The sequence below is a fragment of the Vespa velutina genome, chromosome 24 (assembly GCF_912470025.1).
Source record: "Vespa velutina chromosome 24, iVesVel2.1, whole genome shotgun sequence".
Classification (NCBI taxonomy): Eukaryota; Metazoa; Arthropoda; class Insecta; order Hymenoptera; family Vespidae; genus Vespa; species Vespa velutina.
Window position 1 is genome coordinate 1,962,986 of NC_062211.1, and position 18,103 is coordinate 1,981,088.

Here is an 18,103-nt window from a genome sequence, read left to right on the forward strand (position 1 = left end):
TCCTAGAAACTTTTGGATCTTAATAATATTAATAATGTATATGAATGGTTTAGATAAACGATCGAATCTATTGAAGAGAATGCAAAAAGAAAAAAATTACAAAAAAAAAGAAAAAACTATTTTTCCGTAGTAATGTTAACGCAACGATACATATATATATATAAATAAATATATATATATATACATATATGTGTATGTATATATATCTATGAATATTGATTTGTAGGTAAATTTATACTCATTAAACATTGTTCGTATGCATTCGTCGTTTATTCAACTATAAGAGAACATGTGTGGCATGTGCGCGCGCGTACGCACGTGTATGTGTGCATTGTAGTCATAGGAATATGCCTATATACCTGTGTGTATGCGTATGTGTATATATATATATATATATTCCGTTGCATAGCACGAAAGAAAAGACACGAAGAACGGAATGTTTTCACGTTCAGAAAGACGAATGGAATTCATCCATCTGAATACTTCAGAAAAGACTATACTGATTTTTAAATACATTTCATGATTCTCCTTCTTTCTCTCTTTTTATCTCTCTCCCTTTCTCGCTCTACCTTTCTACCTTTTTCTATTTATTATAGAATACACGTCACCAATCTACAGTGTGTAGATGCGTATACAACTTATGTATACCGTATGCAACTTCTTAAGTGTGTATATACACACATATATATATATATATGTACATATATAATGTATATATATATATATGTAAGTATAAGAATAGAAGCGATCAAAATATACATTGCGCCAGTTGGAATAACGGAAATATTCCTGTATTAATATTTATCAATAACTTCGTTTATTACTCATCAGTAATATTAACAGTAATTATCAAGAGAGAATTTTTTTCTTCTTTATATATATATATATATATATGTCTATAGAAAAAATATATTTATAAAAAAAAAAAAAAAAAAAAAAAAAAATAGAAGGAAAAAGAAAAAGAAATTTGAATGAACATTTTTGATTGAAAATCATTTTGTGTAAGTAACCGTCGCCATTTTGTTTTCTTGCAATTCTTCAGTTGATTTCAACGCGTGAAAAAGAAAGAATCACGTTTTATATCATTGGTAAATCTTGAATATATATATATATATATATATATATATGTATATATATATGTATATAAATATATATGTATATGTATATAAATATATATGCACATGTAAGAATTGTGTATTTATGTATGCGTATGTCATATATGTATGTACATGCGCCCATCCCAGTAATAACACAAGAGTATGTTTGTTATGTATATACGTATGTGTATATATATGTTAGCCATTATTCACGCTACGTCACGCTATTGCTCTCGTCGATTTTCATGATTAAATTGTATTTTTTTTTTTTTTTTTTTTTTTTTTTTTTTTTTTTTTTTTTTTTTTTTTTCTTTAAATATATATTTAAAATGATTTTATTTTACGCACCAATTTTTACGTTTCTTTTCAGATTGAATTTAATAAATTATTTCATAAAATTATACATCTTTTTTGTTTACTCTTATGATAATTCCGTATATATTTCGATACTCTCTTTCTCTCTTATTTCAACTTTTGATGTAATCGTCAATGTTGCAAACAACGACTTAAATTTTTTTTCTATCTTGATCTCGTCATTATCGATAAAAAAAAACTTCGTCAAAGTTTTTCAACTGAGCGAGCAACGTTCATTAGTCAGCAGAAGAACAATGAGTTAATTGCACATTTCTCTTCTTGTAATATATCATGGTTTACACGTAACTTAGATTTACTGTGATCCTTTTAAAAGTAGTGATTGTTGATTTTTATGACAGATGGCGTCGCGATTAAATCCTCAATTCTTATTGGCTCTAACCAATCAAGAACGGACCAATCAGTTTCGGGAAATAATAACTTAGAAAGTTGTAATATAATTTAGTGTAAATAGTTACATGTACTTAAAAATATATATATATATATCCTTTTTTATTATTTATTATTTATTTATTTATTTATATATTTTTTACTTATTTTATATTACTTTAAAAATTTGTATCATACCATCTATTGCTAATCCATCTCAATAACTTTGTCAAATTTTATAGGACGACTAGAATCTAACAATCCATATATTTTGCATAAAGCATTAATTACAGCCACTTCCTTTGCCTCCTGAATATTTGCACCACATCCTTGACATAATGAGCACATGGTTAAAAAAAAATATTTTTCATAATAAGTATGGATTATCTTAAAACGTATATACTTACCAATACCTAAACATTGTTTATCCGAATAAACCGCAATACGGTACGACGACAAAAGAGTATTTATTCCAGTTTCTCCAATGATTCTTGGTTCTGCAGGTCCTCTGCCTTCTTTCAAAAGAATATCATTTAATTCTTGTAGAGGATTGCTTGGACACCATATATTAGGCAGCTCTTTTTCTGCTAATATTGTTATTAAAAAATCACGAACGAATATAGCAGCATGATTAGCATTAACACTTTGAACAAGAGCTGCTACAAGGGCAAGAAATGTATCAGCTAATGTTTTGCTCGAAACAGGATGTTCCTAAAAATTATATCTCATTATTAATAATAATAAAGAAAAAAAAAAAAAAATTAAAATATAATTGATATTCTAATACAAAGTTGGCAATTTTACAAATACATACTTCAGTTAATATTAAATCTGTTGTTCCAAGGTGTAAAGATGAATTAGCCAATAATTCTTCGCTTAAGAGATAATTGTGAATAGTCCTATATAATAAAAATTTTGAATTAATATTTTTTTGGATCAAATATAATCATTATTAGGATATTAATTCTGTGATAAAAGAATTAATATCATGAAAATATATAGAAATTATTAAACGTACATAATACCGTTTTCTGGTAAATTAGGCAAACTTTCAAGTAAATATTTGTGTACAACTTTAGAAACAAAATTTCTTCCATCTTGTATAAGATCTCTATTATCCCTTAGATCAAGTTTAGGATCTGATATTCCTTGTTGCTTCTGCATTTCTTCTTCTTTAATAACGTAAGATTTATGAATCAATGCTTGTTCTAATAATTCTGGATCAAATTTTTCGCTAAGTCTTTCATTAAATGCATAAAGTTCTGCATTTCTATTCCATTCTAGAAAATTACTACGAATAGGTTCTATCTGTGTCCCAATCTTCTTTTTTCTTTTTGTAATTACCATTTGTGTTGGAGCAACCCATCGTTTTATAAATCTTCTAGCTAAAATAATCAAATTTTAATAAATATAAATAAAAATTACAAAATACATCACAATATACTATGTCAAAGTAACTATTTACTAACTTTCTAATTGAACAGTTTTACATCCTCTATTTAGAACAAATGCTTTTGTCAGTGAACGCAAAGCATTCATTTTTATTGTAATATTGAATTAATATATCAAATCCTTTGTTATTAATTGTAGAATTCTTAGTAATTACAAATTTTTGTAACTTTGTAACTAAAACATGTGTACATTATTACTATATTCTAATTATAGATACCTGTAACTGGTTGCTCATTGGCTGTCTGTATTTCTACCTAGAGGGCAGCATTAACAATTTTTGGAAACTCGCTTGAATCCGATTGGCTAATATTCGTTACTTTCTTTGCAGTGATTGGTCGAATATATTAAATGTTTTACTGAACCGGAAATAAATTATATAGAGAATTGCAGTATGTATAAAAACCTACTTCCTATTTCACTTGCCCTGTAAAGGTTTGCTTGTATCGCAATTTGTACGTTACTTCATTTGAGCGTGTTCCACGTTTCGTGTCGTAAGACTTAAAGGTAAGATCGAAATCCGTATTGATTTGTAATAATATTATTTTCGACATCTAATTCATAAATGATGTAATATAAATATCAAATAATTTTCAAGGATTGACGTAATTAGTTTTAGATATATTTTGATACTTTTATTCAAGTCTTGTGTTGCACATGTGTAACCTTGAGTATTAAAAAAAAAAGTAATTATAATATTATTTAATGATAATTGTAATTGCTTAGCAATAATATGTATGCTTGCTTATTAAACATATAAATTTTGTAGAAGTGTATCAGGAAAAAAAAAAATATTATATGTGAAAATAAATCTAATAATTAACTTATTGAAATTGTAAAATGTTATGATGATTTAAATAATCACCATCTTTCGACTGATTACTGTGATGGTAACTTTTGCATCTGAAAATTTATATTCTTTATTTCAATATTTTTATTTGATATTGAATATATGTATTGATAAGAAAATTTATGTTTTAGAATGCGTTACGTGGCCGCTTATCTTTTGGCTGTTTTGGGAGGGAAAGGATCTCCCAGCCAAAATGATATTGAAAAAATTCTTTCTTCAGTCGGCATTGAAGCTGATGGGGAAAAATTGAAAAAAGTTATTTCAGAATTAAATGGAAAATCTATTGACGATGTTATAGCGCAAGGTAAGCTGGAATATTACGACTTACTCGAATCACCAATAAAGAATCAAACATAAATATGATTTCATAAATCATTAATTATTTTTAGGTCGCGAGAAACTATCTGCTTTACCAGTTGGAGGTGCTGCACCAGTGGCTGCCGCTGCTGCTCCAGGTGCAGCTGCTGCACCAGCTGAAGAAAAGAAAGGTATGATCATAAAGTTACAATTAATAAATAATATTCTAAATAGTCATGTTAATATTCCCTACTAACACTTACATTTGCATTATAACAGAAGAGAAGAAACCAGCTAAAGAAGAATCTGAATCTGATGACGATGACATGGGCTTTGGTCTGTTTGATTAAACAGAATAAGAAATGAAAAAACAGATTCTCTTCAGCAGGAGACTAATGAAATTGTACAAAATATCATTTCTATCGTGATCTACTGCTGTAGAATAAAACCTGTTTTTAATTTGCTAAATCTTTAATTATTTTTATATCCCTTTCAAAATTAACGATATAGATTTATTTTCATTATTAATTAATTATTGGATCGAATATAAAACATTAAAAATTGAAAAAGAATTATAGAGATAACTAGTCAAGAAAAGAAAGTAATGAAAGATAACCTCAATTAATACAAAAATTTTATATTATCTCGGAAGCTATTCGACGAGGTACAATTATAGATTAAATTATATATGAATATATATATATATATATAGCTACTTCAATTTTTTTCATTTCGTTAATAGTAAGAAAAATAAGGTTGAATTTTATAAAAGAAATAATAATGTTCGATAAGAGAGCAGCACATGCATCATGTCGTGCTATCTCTCTTACACGTAAGGAGAAATGAAGATGGCGGCACGAAGTGTGCGCGAGTAAGATAGAGTGAGAGAGAGAGAGAGCGATAGAGCGAGAGAGAGAGAGCTATAGTGTGAGAAAGAGAAACGTAGAGGAGTGGGAGTGATAAAGAGGAATGAAGTGGGGCAAGAGGGAAAGAGAGAAAGAGAGTGAGGGTAACGGTCTGAAGAAAGGAAGGGGGTGGCGTTCGAAGCACGGAACAGAATCCGATAGCTTGTATTCTTGCGCTAGTACGCTAGACGATTGAACATTTAAATTCGGTAACAGTCCTAATACCGTATGGTATTATATCTTCTCTATTGAAAAAGATATCTCGCCTGCGTATAGATTATTTTTTTTTTTCTATCAAATATATATACAATTCCTTGTTTAAATCGTAATAAAGTGAGTGTAAGTAAAAACTTCCGCTTTTGGGGAACTATTTCTGGTTAGGGGGCGGCCTTTAGCGGCCATGATGGGTGTCAGCGGCGAGTAGTGACGGCATTCGCTTTGCGTCAGTTGGTTTTCTGCGCTCTGATGGTTAATCTAAGGTTTTTCGAGAATAAAAAGCGCACGATAAAAGCCGGGAACGATTGTAAATAGACAAAAAAAAACGTTTGATCGGCCGTCGGATAATCCCAACGTGATATTCGCGGCGATATTAATAAAAAATAAGGGGAAAAAAAAAAGGAAAAAAAAAAAAAAAAAAGAGAAAAAAAAGAAAGAAATAATAAAGAAAAAAGAAAAAGGAAAGAAGGAAGGAAAGAAAGAAAGAAAGACAGAAAGAAAAATTATAACTTTCCAGGTAAAATTTGTTGAGAAGTAATTGTAAAAAATGACGCAGCTACTACCCATAAGGTTTCAGGAACATCTTCAGGTAAGTGACCCGTTTCTTCTCTCTCTCTCTCTCTCTCGTCTCTCTCTCTCTCTCTCTCTCTCTCTCTCTCTCTCTCTCGTCTCTCTTTCTCTCTCTCTCTCTCTTTTATTTTTTCTTTCAATTCTCATTTCACAACGTATGCTTCTTTATATTATCAAATAATACGTTAATACAGATCGATTGATTTATCCTTGCCATTTTATTTCTATCTCCTTTTTCTATTCCGATATCTACGATAGAAGGACAGATAAATTTATTGGCGACTTATATCGAATGCATTTTAACGATTAGAACGGAAGTTTCGAAAAGAGCATTTGAAATGACGTTACTTTGACAGGTATATCGTTATATACTCTTTGATCTTTCTATTATATATTATATAGATAGAACTTATCGTCGTATTAGACGACGCAAAATAATATATTTTTCTAATAACGTCGACGAAACCGATGTATTATGATTTTATTTTATCATCGAGACAGGTTATCCCAACAGGAATCAAAGTTCGAAAGAATAGATCGATTATTGCTAATAGTACGCGATGAAAGAGAGACAAGGGCCACGTCTACTCGACACGTACGCCCCTTCCTCCTTCCGTTGTAGTTGAAAATTACGTTTTCTTTCTTTCATTCATTTTTCTTTTTCTTTTTTTTTTTTTTTTTTCCCCCCTGTCTTTTTCCTTTTTATTCCTTTTTCTTTTTTCCTTTCCCTTTCAAATTCCTCCAATGAAAAATTTTCAACGACCAATCTACACTTTTCAATTCAATTATTATTCCATTTATCCCTTTTCTTTTCTTTTCTTTTCTTTTTTTCTATCTTTCAAAGTGTGACTCTCATCTTTGAAATTATATAAGGATATTATATTGTTTTAATGGTTGCAATATTAATTTGATTCTGAAAATTGTTTTAGAATACTTCTTCCTTTAAGAATACTCTTTTAATTTATTGTTTCGTCATTTATTGATTATCATTAGAAATTATATCACAGAAATTTTCTTTCGGAACATTTTGTATATCTGATAAAAGATTGTTGTTCACTTCGTTATAATGTATCATTTTTGTAGCTTACCGCTGTTGGAATTAATGCGAGCAATGCCAGCTTCAACACGCTCACCATGGAATCGGATAAATTTATTTGTGTTAGAGAAAAAGTGGGTGATACTTCCCAAGTAGTCATTATCGATATGAATGATTCTACGAATCCTACTAGAAGACCTATTTCGGCTGATTCTGTTATCATGAATCCTGCAAGTAAAGTCATTGCACTCAAAGGTAAAACTCCAAATTTTGTTATCTGGAAAAAAAAAAAAAAAAAAAAAAAGAAAAGGAAAAGAAAAATGAAAGAAAGAAAAAATGAAAAATTTGAATTAATGACAAAATATATATTTTATACATTGACATTCCATAGATTCTGTCATTAATATTCATTTTCTTTTTTTTTTTTATTTGAATTAGCTGTGAAAACATTTCAAATATTTAATATTGAAATGAAATCAAAGATGAAAGCCCATACTATGACAGAAGATGTAGTTTTTTGGAAGTGGATATCTATAAATACATTAGCATTAATAACCGAGAGTGCAGTTTATCATTGGTCGATGGAAGGAGATTCAACACCCACTAAGATGTTTGATCGTCATTCATCTTTAAACGGATGTCAAATAATTAATTATAGAACAGATCCAAAACAGACATGGTTATTATTAATTGGTATTTCTGCCCAACATAACAGAGTAGTAGGTGCAATGCAACTTTACTCTGTAGATAGAAAATGTTCTCAACCTATCGAAGGACATGCGGCTGCTTTTGCTCAATTTAAAATGGAAGGAAATCCAGAACCTAGTAACTTATTTTGTTTTGCCGTTAGAACAGTTCAAGGTGCAAAACTACATATTATAGAAGTAGGGCAACCTCCCTCTGGAAATCAGCCATTTCCCAAAAAGGCCGTAGATGTATTTTTTCCACCAGAAGCGGGAAATGATTTTCCTGTTGCCATGCAAGTTAGCTCTAAATATGATGTCATATATTTAATCACAAAATATGGCTATATACATATGTATGATATTGAATCAGCAATCTGTATATTTATGAATCGAATTTCGGGAGAAACAATTTTTGTTACTGCGCCTCATGAAGCTTCTGGTGGTATAATCGGTGTAAATCGGAAGGGTCAAGTTTTATCTGTATCCGTGGACGAAGAGAATATCATTCCATATATCAATGGAGTCTTACAAAATCCTGAATTGGCATTGAGGATGGCAGTAAGGAATAATTTGTCTGGAGCCGAAGATTTATTTGTAAGGAAATTTAATATGCTATTTCAAAATGGGCAATACGCGGAAGCTGCTAAAGTTGCCGCTAATGCTCCAAAGGGAATTTTAAGAACTCCAGCCACAATTCAACGATTTCAGCAGGTGAATATACATAGAAACATTTTAGCTTACTTATTGTTTAATTTTCTTCATATTAACTTGAACTTTTAAAGAATTTATTTTTCTTAAATGAGACATAAAAATTCATTTTACAGGTTCCTGCTACACAGGGTCAAACTTCACCACTGCTTCAATATTTTGGAATTCTGCTTGATCAAGGACAATTGAACAAATATGAATCATTAGAATTATGCAGACCTGTATTGGTACAAGGTCGTAAACAACTTCTTGAAAAATGGTTAAAGGAAGATAAACTTGAATGCAGCGAAGAATTGGGAGATTTAGTGAAACAAGCTGATCCCACTCTTGCTTTAAGTGTTTACTTAAGGGCTAATGTACCCAACAAAGTTATACAGTGTTTCGCTGAGACTGGTCAATTTCAAAAGATCGTTCTATACGCTAAAAAGGTTTCTTATACTCCAGATTATATATTTCTTTTAAGAAATCTTATGAGAATTAATCCTGACCAAGGCGTAGCATTTGCACAAATGTTGGTTCAAGATGCAGAGCCCTTAGCTGATATTAATCAAGTAAGTTTTGCGATTGTATTATTTTAAAAATTATTATTACCATTCACAATGAAATTTTATTGATATTTAATTAACATTTTATTAATTATTTCTTTATTTATCTTATTTGAAAATTTTTGTAGATTGTAGATATATTTATGGAGCAAAATATGGTTCAGCAATGTACAGCATTTTTATTAGATGCACTTAAAAATAATCGACCAAGCGAAGGAGCTTTACAAACACGCCTCCTGGAAATGAATCTAATGTCTGCTCCACAAGTAGCCGATGCAATTTTAGGCAATCAAATGTTTACTCACTATGATAGAGCGCATGTTGCACAATTATGTGAAAAAGCTGGTCTATTACAACGTGCTTTGGAACATTACACGGATTTATATGACATCAAGAGAGCGGTTGTTCATACACATTTATTATCACCCGATTGGCTTGTAGGATTCTTTGGTACATTGTCCGTAGAAGATTCTCTTGAATGCTTAAAAGCTATGTTGACGGCGAACATAAGACAAAATTTGCAAATTTGCATTCAAATTGCAACGAAATATCATGAACAATTGACGACTAAAGCACTAATAGGTATATATATAGATATATATGAAAAATTTAGGCGTGAATTAATTTTTTTTCAGTCTTGAAAAAAAAAAAGAAAAAAGAATTATTTAATTATATCAATATATGCATCCTGTATATATTTATATATGAATATATTTACAGACTTGTTCGAGAGTTTCAAATCTTACGAAGGCTTGTTTTACTTCTTGGGATCAATTGTGAATTTCAGTCAAGATCAAGAAGTACATTTCAAATACATACAGGCAGCATGCAAGACAAATCAAATTAAAGAAGTTGAACGTATATGTAGGGAAAGTAATTGTTATAGTCCTGAACGTGTTAAAAACTTTTTGAAAGAAGCTAAGTTACCAGATCAGTTACCTTTAATCATCGTGTGCGATCGATTTGACTTTGTGCATGACCTAGTCTTATATCTTTATCGGAACAATTTACAAAAATACATAGAAATATATGTTCAAAAAGTAAGTTATTATTTTAAAATAATTCGAATTTGTTTTTTTTTTTTTCTTTTTTTTTTTTTATAATGTCGTATTGAACAATGAACATACAATTACAAATGTTTGATTTCAGGTAAATCCATCACGTTTACCTGTTGTAGTAGGTGGTTTGTTAGACGTTGATTGTTCAGAAGATATTATTAAAAATTTAATTCTTGTCGTACGAGGACAATTTTCTACCGATGAACTCGTAGAAGAAGTTGAAAAACGAAATCGACTGAAATTATTATTACCGTGGTTAGAATCTCGTGTTCATGAAGGATGTGTAGAACCTGCTACTCATAATGCATTGGCAAAGATCTATATTGATAGTAACAATAATCCTGAGAGATTCCTCAAGTAAGTTATAATACAATAAAAATGTGATAATTATTTAACAATATGGAGAAGGAATAATTTGTCTCTGGAGAAAAAAAAAAAAAAAAAAAAAGACAAACGAATGTACTCACTATTATTTAATTTATATTTTAGAGAAAATCAGTTCTACGACAGCAGAGTAGTTGGGAAATATTGTGAAAAACGTGATCCACATTTAGCTTGTATCGCTTATGAACGCGGTCAATGTGATAGAGAATTAATAAGTGTTTGTAATGAAAATAGTCTTTTCAAAAGTGAAGCAAGATATTTAGTAAGACGTAGAGATCCTGATCTTTGGGCTGAAGTTTTATTAGAGGGTAATCCATACAAGAGACCATTGATCGATCAGGTTGGTAAAATTAATTATAACGTACATTTATATACACGTAAAAACATTTTCTTAACGATATTATTCTTGTTTTCTTTCTATAGATCGTTCAAACAGCATTATCAGAGACTCAAGATCCCGAAGATATATCAGTAACTGTAAAAGCATTCATGACGGCTGATTTGCCAAATGAGTTAATAGAACTTCTCGAAAAAATAGTACTCGATAGCAGTGTATTTAGTGATCATCGTAATTTACAGAATCTCTTGATTTTGACAGCAATAAAGGCTGATCGCACACGCGTTATGGAATATATCAATCGTTTAGATAATTATGATGCGCCTGACATTGCCAATATCGCTATTAATAATGAACTTTACGAAGAAGCATTTGCGATCTTCAAGAAATTTGATGTTAATACATCGGCTATACAAGTTCTTATTGAACAAGTAAACAATCTCGATAGGGCATATGAATTTGCCGAGAGGTATAAAATTTACAAATGATATTACAAAATTAATGATAACTATTCCTTTTAAAAAATAATTAATTTCAATTTTTATAATTACAGATGTAACGAACCAGCTGTATGGTCGCAATTAGCTAGAGCACAATTACAACAGGGTTTAGTCAAAGAGGCTATTGATAGTTTCATTAAAGCTGACGATCCATCGGCATACGTCGATGTAGTAGAAACTGCTCATCGTACTTCCCATTGGGAAGATTTGGTTCGCTATTTACAAATGGCACGTAAAAAAGCACGCGAATCATTCATAGAAAGTGAATTGATTTATGCATACGCTCGTACCAACAGACTTGCCGATTTGGAAGAATTTATTTCTGGGCCTAATCATGCCGATATACAAAAGGTATTACATTCAATCATAAATATATTTAATTGTTATTATTGTTCATTGTTTATTGTGATTTAATTATTTTTTTTCTTTTTTTTTCTTTTTTATAGATTGGTGATCGATGCTTCGAAGATAAAATGTATGAAGCGGCAAAACTTTTGTATAACAATGTATCAAATTTTGCTCGATTAGCTATAACATTAGTTCATTTGAAAGAATTTCAAGGAGCCGTGGATAGTGCTCGTAAGGCTAACTCCACGCGTACTTGGAAAGAAGTTTGTTTTGCTTGTGTAGACAGTGGAGAATTTAGATTAGCACAGATGTGCGGTTTACATATTGTTGTACATGCCGATGAGCTGGAAGATTTGATCAATTATTATCAAGACAGGGGACATTTTGAAGAATTGATTAATCTTTTGGAAGCTGCCTTAGGATTAGAAAGAGCACACATGGGAATGTTTACGGAATTAGCTATATTGTATAGTAAATACAAACCTCAAAGAATGAGAGAACATCTTGAACTATTTTGGTCGCGTGTTAATATACCAAAGGTATTAAAAGTTTATCTATACAAAGAAATTATATATATTATTATTGATATACCGATGACAATATTTCTTTTTTTTCTTTCTTTCATTTTTAATTGTTTTAGGTTCTTCGTGCAGCCGAACAAGCACATTTATGGGCAGAGCTTGTATTTTTATATGATAAATATGAAGAATATGATAATGCGGTGTTAGCAATGATGCAGCATCCTACTGAAGCTTGGCGCGAGGGACACTTCAAAGATGTAATTACTAAAGTGGCAAATGTTGAACTATATTATAAAGCTATACAATTTTATGTTGAGTATAAACCACTGCTGCTAAATGATATACTGCTTGTACTCGCACCACGAATGGATCACACAAGAGCAGTTGCATATTTCACAAGGACTGGACATTTGCAATTAGTGAAACCTTATTTGAGATCGGTTCAAGCACTTAATAATAAAGCAATTAACGAGGCTTTAAATGGCTTGCTCATAGACGAAGAAGATTATCAGGGCCTGAGAACGTCGATAGACGCGTTTGATAATTTTGATAATATTGCGTTAGCACAACAATTGGAAAAGCATGAATTAATTGAGTTCAGAAGAATTGCTGCATATTTATACAAAGGAAATAATCGATGGAAACAATCTGTAGAGCTTTGTAAAAAAGATAGATTATTCAGGTAAGTACAATGCGTGTTAGAAAAAAAAAAAAAAAAAAAGAAAAAAAAAATCTAAATATAAACTCACACCGCTACGCTTTTTATTTGTTGCAACAAATTAAAGATAAATCTTTCCTTTTTTTTTTCTCAAGGATACTTATATCTCTTCTATATAAATTTTTAATCGTGTTTTTTTTTCTTTTTATTTTCTTTTTTTTTTCTTTTTTTTTTTTTTTTTTTTTTTTGTGTTAATAGGGATGCTATGGAGTACGCTGCAGAATCTCGAGATGCAGAAGTTGCTGAGGCATTATTAGAATGGTTTTTGGAAAGAGGTTCAAAAGACTGTTTCGCAGCATGTTTATTCCATTGTTACGATTTGCTTCATCCAGATGTTATCTTAGAATTAGCGTGGAGACATCGTATATTATCTTTTGCTATGCCATATCTTATTCAAGTAGCACGTGAATATATTACTAAGGTAAAGGTAAATTTATAAATTTTATTACAATATATTAATGTTTTTCTTTTCCTTTTTTTTTTTTTCTTTCTTTCTTTCTATCTTTTTTTGTCAAAAATCTGGTAATTTATCATTTAATAACGTGCTTATAATATAGGTCGATAAGTTAGAAGAGGCAGAAAGTCGTCGAATTGAAGAAACTGATCATCAGGAACATAAACCTATGATCATGCGTAAGTATTATGGAATCATATTTATACAAATGTATAGAAAAAGGCCCGAGTAATGTCTGATATCATTATTATAATATTTTGATGATGATTATTAATCATTCATCATATTTTTAGCGGAGCCTCAATTGATGCTAACTGCAGGACCTGGTATGATGGCACCTGGTTATGCACCTCAAAATGTATACGCTACACCTCCACAAAGTGTGTACGCACCTCCTGCAGCCGCTTATCAAGGGTATGGTATTTGAAATACACTATGTAATGCATCAAACAAAGCAGGTCAACAAAGTCTACTTTTCTATAAAATTTAGGAAAAACAAGATTATTTTATTAGATTGTAGTCATAATTAATTGCTGAAGAGAAGAAAAGAAAAAAAAAAAAAGAAAAAAAAAGAAAAAAAAAAGAAAAAGAAAAATATGAAAAAAAAAGTGTTAGAAGAAAAATACTGTTGTATTGAAATCTCATTGTAACACAATGAAAATAATAAGCGCGAGCGCAAGATTATTTTCAAGCATTCTACTGTTTATATTAAATCTTGTAAACATTTCTTAAATTGTTAAATGTATTACTAACAACCGGATTAAAAAGTTTCATTTTTAAATAAGAAGCACCCCATATTGCAAATTAAGTATTAATTAATATAAATATTTTAAAGAAAATACAATGACAAATATGTACGATATGGTATAAATATTTTTTAATATCATATTGTCGGTTCTATAGTTCATTATAAATTGTTTCATGTTATTAAATACAACATGGTAGGAAATAACGTAGCGTTGTATACTATGTTTAAAAGGGAGATGAAAAAATTTGATTGATATATTAATGTTTATACAATTTAGTTAAAAAAAATTAATATTACATTTATATACGGCCGTCTCTATTACGTTGTATTATAAATTTATATTTATTGAATTTCTTTCTCTTATGCTATAAAGTGCTTCCTTTGATTATAAAATATATTAATGTGAGCGCATGCAAGGATTTTTTTTTTTTTTTAAGTGAATTTTATACTCATGTTAAGTTAATAGTTCCAAGAACACTAAATTGTTAATGACATATATACATAATATTCTCAGTTTATTCAAAAACATTACTATTTAAATAATTGGAGATAAATTTTAATTTATTATATATTGTTTTTTTTTTTCTCCTTTAAATAATTAGAAAGAAGTTTCCGATACATCATTATAATAGTAGGATATATTGCGAAGCATATATATATATATATAGTTATTGAAAAAGGGAACTTGAAATGCATCTATGATTGCCTGGATGTAACAACGCTATGAGATAATTGGAGATTTACATATTGTATGTGTAGCACGTAATATATATATATATATATATATACATATGTGTGTGTATATGTATATATATATATATATATATATGTTGGTAATAAAACACGAAAAGAAGCTTTATAATATTGCCTAATAAAAAATAAGATTCATCATTTAAAAAAATATTTCTGTTTATTCTGTGAAAACATCGGATTGTAAAATGTCTCATTATCATATTGATGTATCGATATACATATATATATATATACATATATACATATATATATATTTATTCGATTGTATATTTATGCCTTTGTTTATTATATACAACATTTTTACTTCTAGCCAAGAAATATGGCAATAAATTATACACAAAGGATATAAATAAAATTGTCGATGTGTATGCAAGTGTAATAGGATAAAAGAGAGATTATTTCTTAATTCGTTGTATGAACATACAGTCTTTAATGTTTTCTACTTATTCCATGCATTGATATACTATTATTACTACGTTTCTTATTTTAACTATTAACTTTACATTGTTACACACTTATAGTATTTATAATCATTCAAACAAAATAGATTTTTAAAGTGATAGCAAGATATATAGTTATAATTCAATCATGACATTAACTTGTTGATCAATTTATGTTCTATGTACAAAACATTTAATATTTGATTCAATGTACAATATGTGATTCTATCTTTATCTCTATTTCTATACTTTGGTATTTCTGGTATATCTTACGTGTCACGTTCCTGAATAGGTCTATTTCACGACATAAGACATCTCAGTCAACATTTTTACGTTTCATAAATCACAAAGAAAAACATTGTAATATTTCAAAAACCTTGTTATACATAAAAGATATTAAACGAAAGTTATTTAACGAAAGATTCCGAGGTAAAATATAGGGCACAATACATTTAAATATTAATTAACATTTGAGATCAGAAATAATGTTCTTGATTCTACAACTTTCGTTTAGTATTCAAGCTTTAGGAACATATGTTAAGTCAAGTTGATACAAATGAGAATGTTTGACATTTTCAAAAATTATTTTGTCCTTTTCCAAGTTAAAAAAAAACAAAACAAATATTATATTGTTTAATATTTTTATTTTACGTGCTAATCTAATTGGGGATTATTATAGTATTATATCATAATATTCTATTATTATTAATTTTGATCAATTATTGAATACACTGAATTGAAAATAGAATTGGTTAATAATTATATATATATACATATACGTATATATATATATATATGTATATATATATAATTATATCTCGTACTGCTATTCAATGTAACATGTAAGTAGTATATATATATACATATTATATCGTATTCTATATCAGAGTGAATGGTATAAGAAAAATAAATAATTATAACTGTAATAAATGATATAAGTCCATGCGCCAAAACCAATGGAATTGTAATTTGTGGCAAAGAAAGTTCACAATGATATTTTAATGAAAAGCAATCTTTATTAAAAGTTGCCTTATTATTTTGCTCATAGCATATATGGCATCAGCTAATCATATTATGTATATTTAAATGATACATTAGTAGGATAAAGATATGAAATTAAAACAAAAATAAAAAACGGAAAAAAAAGAAAAAAAAAATTGATAGAATATAAAATATATTATTTATTAGATGAAATACATTTTGAGATAGTGAAAATGTAGAGATACAATGCTCCTCAGGCTTCAAGTATTTTAATAACTTATTATTGTATTGGCTATTATATAATAGATGTTTTTGTGAACATGTCTGTTTTATGCCTAATTTTTTAACGTATATACATATACATGTATATATGTATATTTTATTTATATAAATTTACATTTCAAATAGATTGCGTTATAGTGTTCAAGTATTATTCTACATGATATTTGATTAAATGTACTTCAATGAACATGAATATTATTCTATAAGGAAGATTTCTTATAAATAATATGTACTTTGATGCACAAAATATCATACGTTGTACATAAATTAGAGCTTGTTATAATTCAAAGGTATGTGCGCTTTTAAATTTTTTGACTGTTCTTTCAGTAGGTCTTACGGACAACTGTTTTCCATATATTTGCAGCGTTAGGTCGTGTAAGTAAAGTTCTATTACTATAGCATTCTTTGGTAAGGCTATAATAAAAATGTTTATTATAACAATGTAACGATAAAACATAATTTTTCTCACGTCATTCCTTATATTCATCACTTTATTAATTGTTTGCTAATAAATATGATATTAATACTCACTACGCATAACATCATCTGTACCACATAATCTGAAAGTATTCTTAGTATCTTGCACAATTATACCATTAATACCGACCAAACTAGGGCATTTAGATTTAACTACAGAAATTTTAGCACCATGAAAGTCTGCTTTTATTAATTGTTGATTTATATTCTCCCAATTAGAATCAATTGGATTATGAGTCGCACTAGATGAAAATTTATCACCCAAAATATTCTTTATATATTTTAACCACAATTCATGGAGTGGTAATAGATCTGTATATTTTAAACCATTTTTGTTGCTAATTTTACCTAATCCAAGTAATATCCGTTTTCTCGTAGTTAAAAATTTCTTTTTTATTTTGATATTTCTCGTAGTTTTAGATCTAAATTTACTAAATATATAAGTCTATAACAAGAATATAGAAAACGATGAATGCAATAGTCTTCAAAACAACCATCTTTTAGGTTATGTTGACAAATAAATAATTTATTACCTTTTTCAATTCATCTGCTGCAGATTTTATATCAGACGATGGTAATAAGTTTTGTAAAAAGTTCATAAGATATCGTTCATTATTTTTATAAGTTGTAACACTTTTTGTTAAATTAATTGATAAAGGTAAACATATATTTTCTAGAAATAAAATATTGCATATTAAATTAATAAATGATATATATATATATATATATATATATATATATATACATCTACGTATTTATCGTATATGTTAATTATAACTTTATTTTATTATTTTATTACTTACGAGATTCTTTATCCATTTTTGTAATAATTATAAAATCTTCTGTCTGTATACGGCCTCGTGTATAGACTAAATGATCTCGAGTCAGTGCTACCAATAAAATGTATATACACACACACGTAATATCGATAATATTTCATATCGATATTATCGAAGAGATAGCCAATCAGAAGAGTCACAGGATAACCGCGATAAAAGATTT

At 28.7% G+C, this 18,103-nt stretch overlaps 4 protein-coding genes and 1 non-coding gene across 12 annotated transcripts; 3 read left to right on the forward strand and 2 right to left on the reverse strand.

Annotated features, from left to right (window-relative positions):
- Positions 1 to 968: 968 nt before the first annotated feature.
- LOC124956968 (39S ribosomal protein L44, mitochondrial) lies at positions 969 to 3,507 on the reverse strand. The gene is made up of 5 exons (XM_047513488.1): positions 3,308 to 3,507; positions 2,857 to 3,223; positions 2,653 to 2,737; positions 2,246 to 2,549; positions 969 to 2,167 (listed from the first exon to the last, which is right to left on the reverse strand). The coding sequence occupies exons 1-5, from the start codon at positions 3,375 to 3,377 to the stop codon at positions 2,046 to 2,048; spliced, it is 948 nt and encodes a 315-aa protein (XP_047369444.1). The 5' UTR covers positions 3,378 to 3,507; the 3' UTR covers positions 969 to 2,045.
- Positions 3,508 to 3,637: 130 nt separating this feature from the next.
- On the forward strand, positions 3,638 to 4,902 carry LOC124956971 (60S acidic ribosomal protein P2). The gene is made up of 4 exons (XM_047513492.1): positions 3,638 to 3,794; positions 4,269 to 4,441; positions 4,527 to 4,625; positions 4,714 to 4,902. Exons 2-4 carry the CDS (start codon positions 4,270 to 4,272, stop codon positions 4,782 to 4,784), a joined length of 342 nt encoding a protein of 113 aa, XP_047369448.1. The 5' UTR covers positions 3,638 to 3,794; position 4,269; the 3' UTR covers positions 4,785 to 4,902.
- LOC124957193 lies at positions 4,128 to 4,202 on the forward strand. The gene has a single exon (XR_007103474.1). It is a non-coding gene; the product is annotated as a small nucleolar RNA Me28S-Am982 (small nucleolar RNA).
- Positions 4,903 to 5,471: 569 nt separating the features above from the next.
- LOC124956964 (clathrin heavy chain) lies at positions 5,472 to 17,154 on the forward strand. Of its 8 annotated transcripts, none has more exons than XR_007103416.1 (17): positions 5,472 to 6,144; positions 7,209 to 7,416; positions 7,600 to 8,558; positions 8,672 to 9,106; positions 9,229 to 9,682; positions 9,821 to 10,140; positions 10,250 to 10,515; positions 10,648 to 10,882; positions 10,966 to 11,348; positions 11,433 to 11,730; positions 11,826 to 12,266; positions 12,368 to 12,930; positions 13,165 to 13,393; positions 13,524 to 13,599; positions 13,714 to 13,834; positions 14,771 to 14,933; positions 14,982 to 17,154. XR_007103416.1 is itself a non-coding variant. In XM_047513468.1 (16 exons), the coding sequence occupies exons 1-16, from the start codon at positions 6,103 to 6,105 to the stop codon at positions 14,841 to 14,843; spliced, it is 5,103 nt and encodes a 1,700-aa protein (XP_047369424.1). In that variant the 5' UTR covers positions 5,472 to 6,102; the 3' UTR covers positions 14,844 to 17,154. The 8 variants fall into 8 exon arrangements, 6 of the variants coding, with proteins under 6 accessions (XP_047369424.1, XP_047369425.1, XP_047369426.1 ...); XR_007103417.1 differs by having other exon boundaries at positions 14,986 to 17,154; XM_047513468.1 differs by having other exon boundaries at positions 14,771 to 17,154.
- LOC124956970 (ribonuclease P protein subunit p29) lies at positions 16,523 to 18,041 on the reverse strand. The gene is made up of 4 exons (XM_047513491.1): positions 17,905 to 18,041; positions 17,635 to 17,774; positions 17,156 to 17,546; positions 16,523 to 17,038 (listed from the first exon to the last, which is right to left on the reverse strand). Exons 1-4 carry the CDS (start codon positions 17,918 to 17,920, stop codon positions 16,902 to 16,904), a joined length of 684 nt encoding a protein of 227 aa, XP_047369447.1. The 5' UTR covers positions 17,921 to 18,041; the 3' UTR covers positions 16,523 to 16,901.
- Positions 18,042 to 18,103: the final 62 nt, after the last annotated feature.

Bases quoted from the DNA above. Each gene is read 5' to 3' on its own strand.
- LOC124956964 (XM_047513468.1), top strand. From the start codon at position 6,103: ATGACGCAGCTACTACCCATAAGGTTTCAGGAACATCTTCAG. The intron at 11,731-11,825 runs GTATTACATTCA...TCTTTTTTATAG, and splicing joins ATCATGCCGATATACAAAAG to ATTGGTGATCGATGCTTCGA. The intron at 13,394-13,523 runs GTAAATTTATAA...CTTATAATATAG, and splicing joins AATATATTACTAAGGTAAAG to GTCGATAAGTTAGAAGAGGC.
- LOC124956968 (XM_047513488.1), bottom strand. From the start codon at position 3,377: ATGAATGCTTTGCGTTCACTGACAAAAGCATTTGTTCTAAATAGAGGA. The intron at 2,738-2,856 runs GTACGTTTAATA...TTTATTATATAG, and splicing joins TTACCAGAAAACGGTATTAT to GACTATTCACAATTATCTCT. The intron at 2,168-2,245 runs GTAAGTATATAC...CATTATGTCAAG, and splicing joins TAAACAATGTTTAGGTATTG to GATGTGGTGCAAATATTCAG.
- LOC124956970 (XM_047513491.1), bottom strand. The intron at 17,547-17,634 runs GTAATAAATTAT...TTCTTGTTATAG, and splicing joins CAGCAGATGAATTGAAAAAG to ACTTATATATTTAGTAAATT. The intron at 17,039-17,155 runs GTGAGTATTAAT...TTTTTATTATAG, and splicing joins TACAGATGATGTTATGCGTA to CCTTACCAAAGAATGCTATA.
- LOC124956971 (XM_047513492.1), top strand. From the start codon at position 4,270: ATGCGTTACGTGGCCGCTTATCTTTTGGCTGTTTTGGGAGGGAAAGGA. The intron at 4,442-4,526 runs GTAAGCTGGAAT...AATTATTTTTAG, and splicing joins TGACGATGTTATAGCGCAAG to GTCGCGAGAAACTATCTGCT. The intron at 4,626-4,713 runs GTATGATCATAA...GCATTATAACAG, and splicing joins ACCAGCTGAAGAAAAGAAAG to AAGAGAAGAAACCAGCTAAA.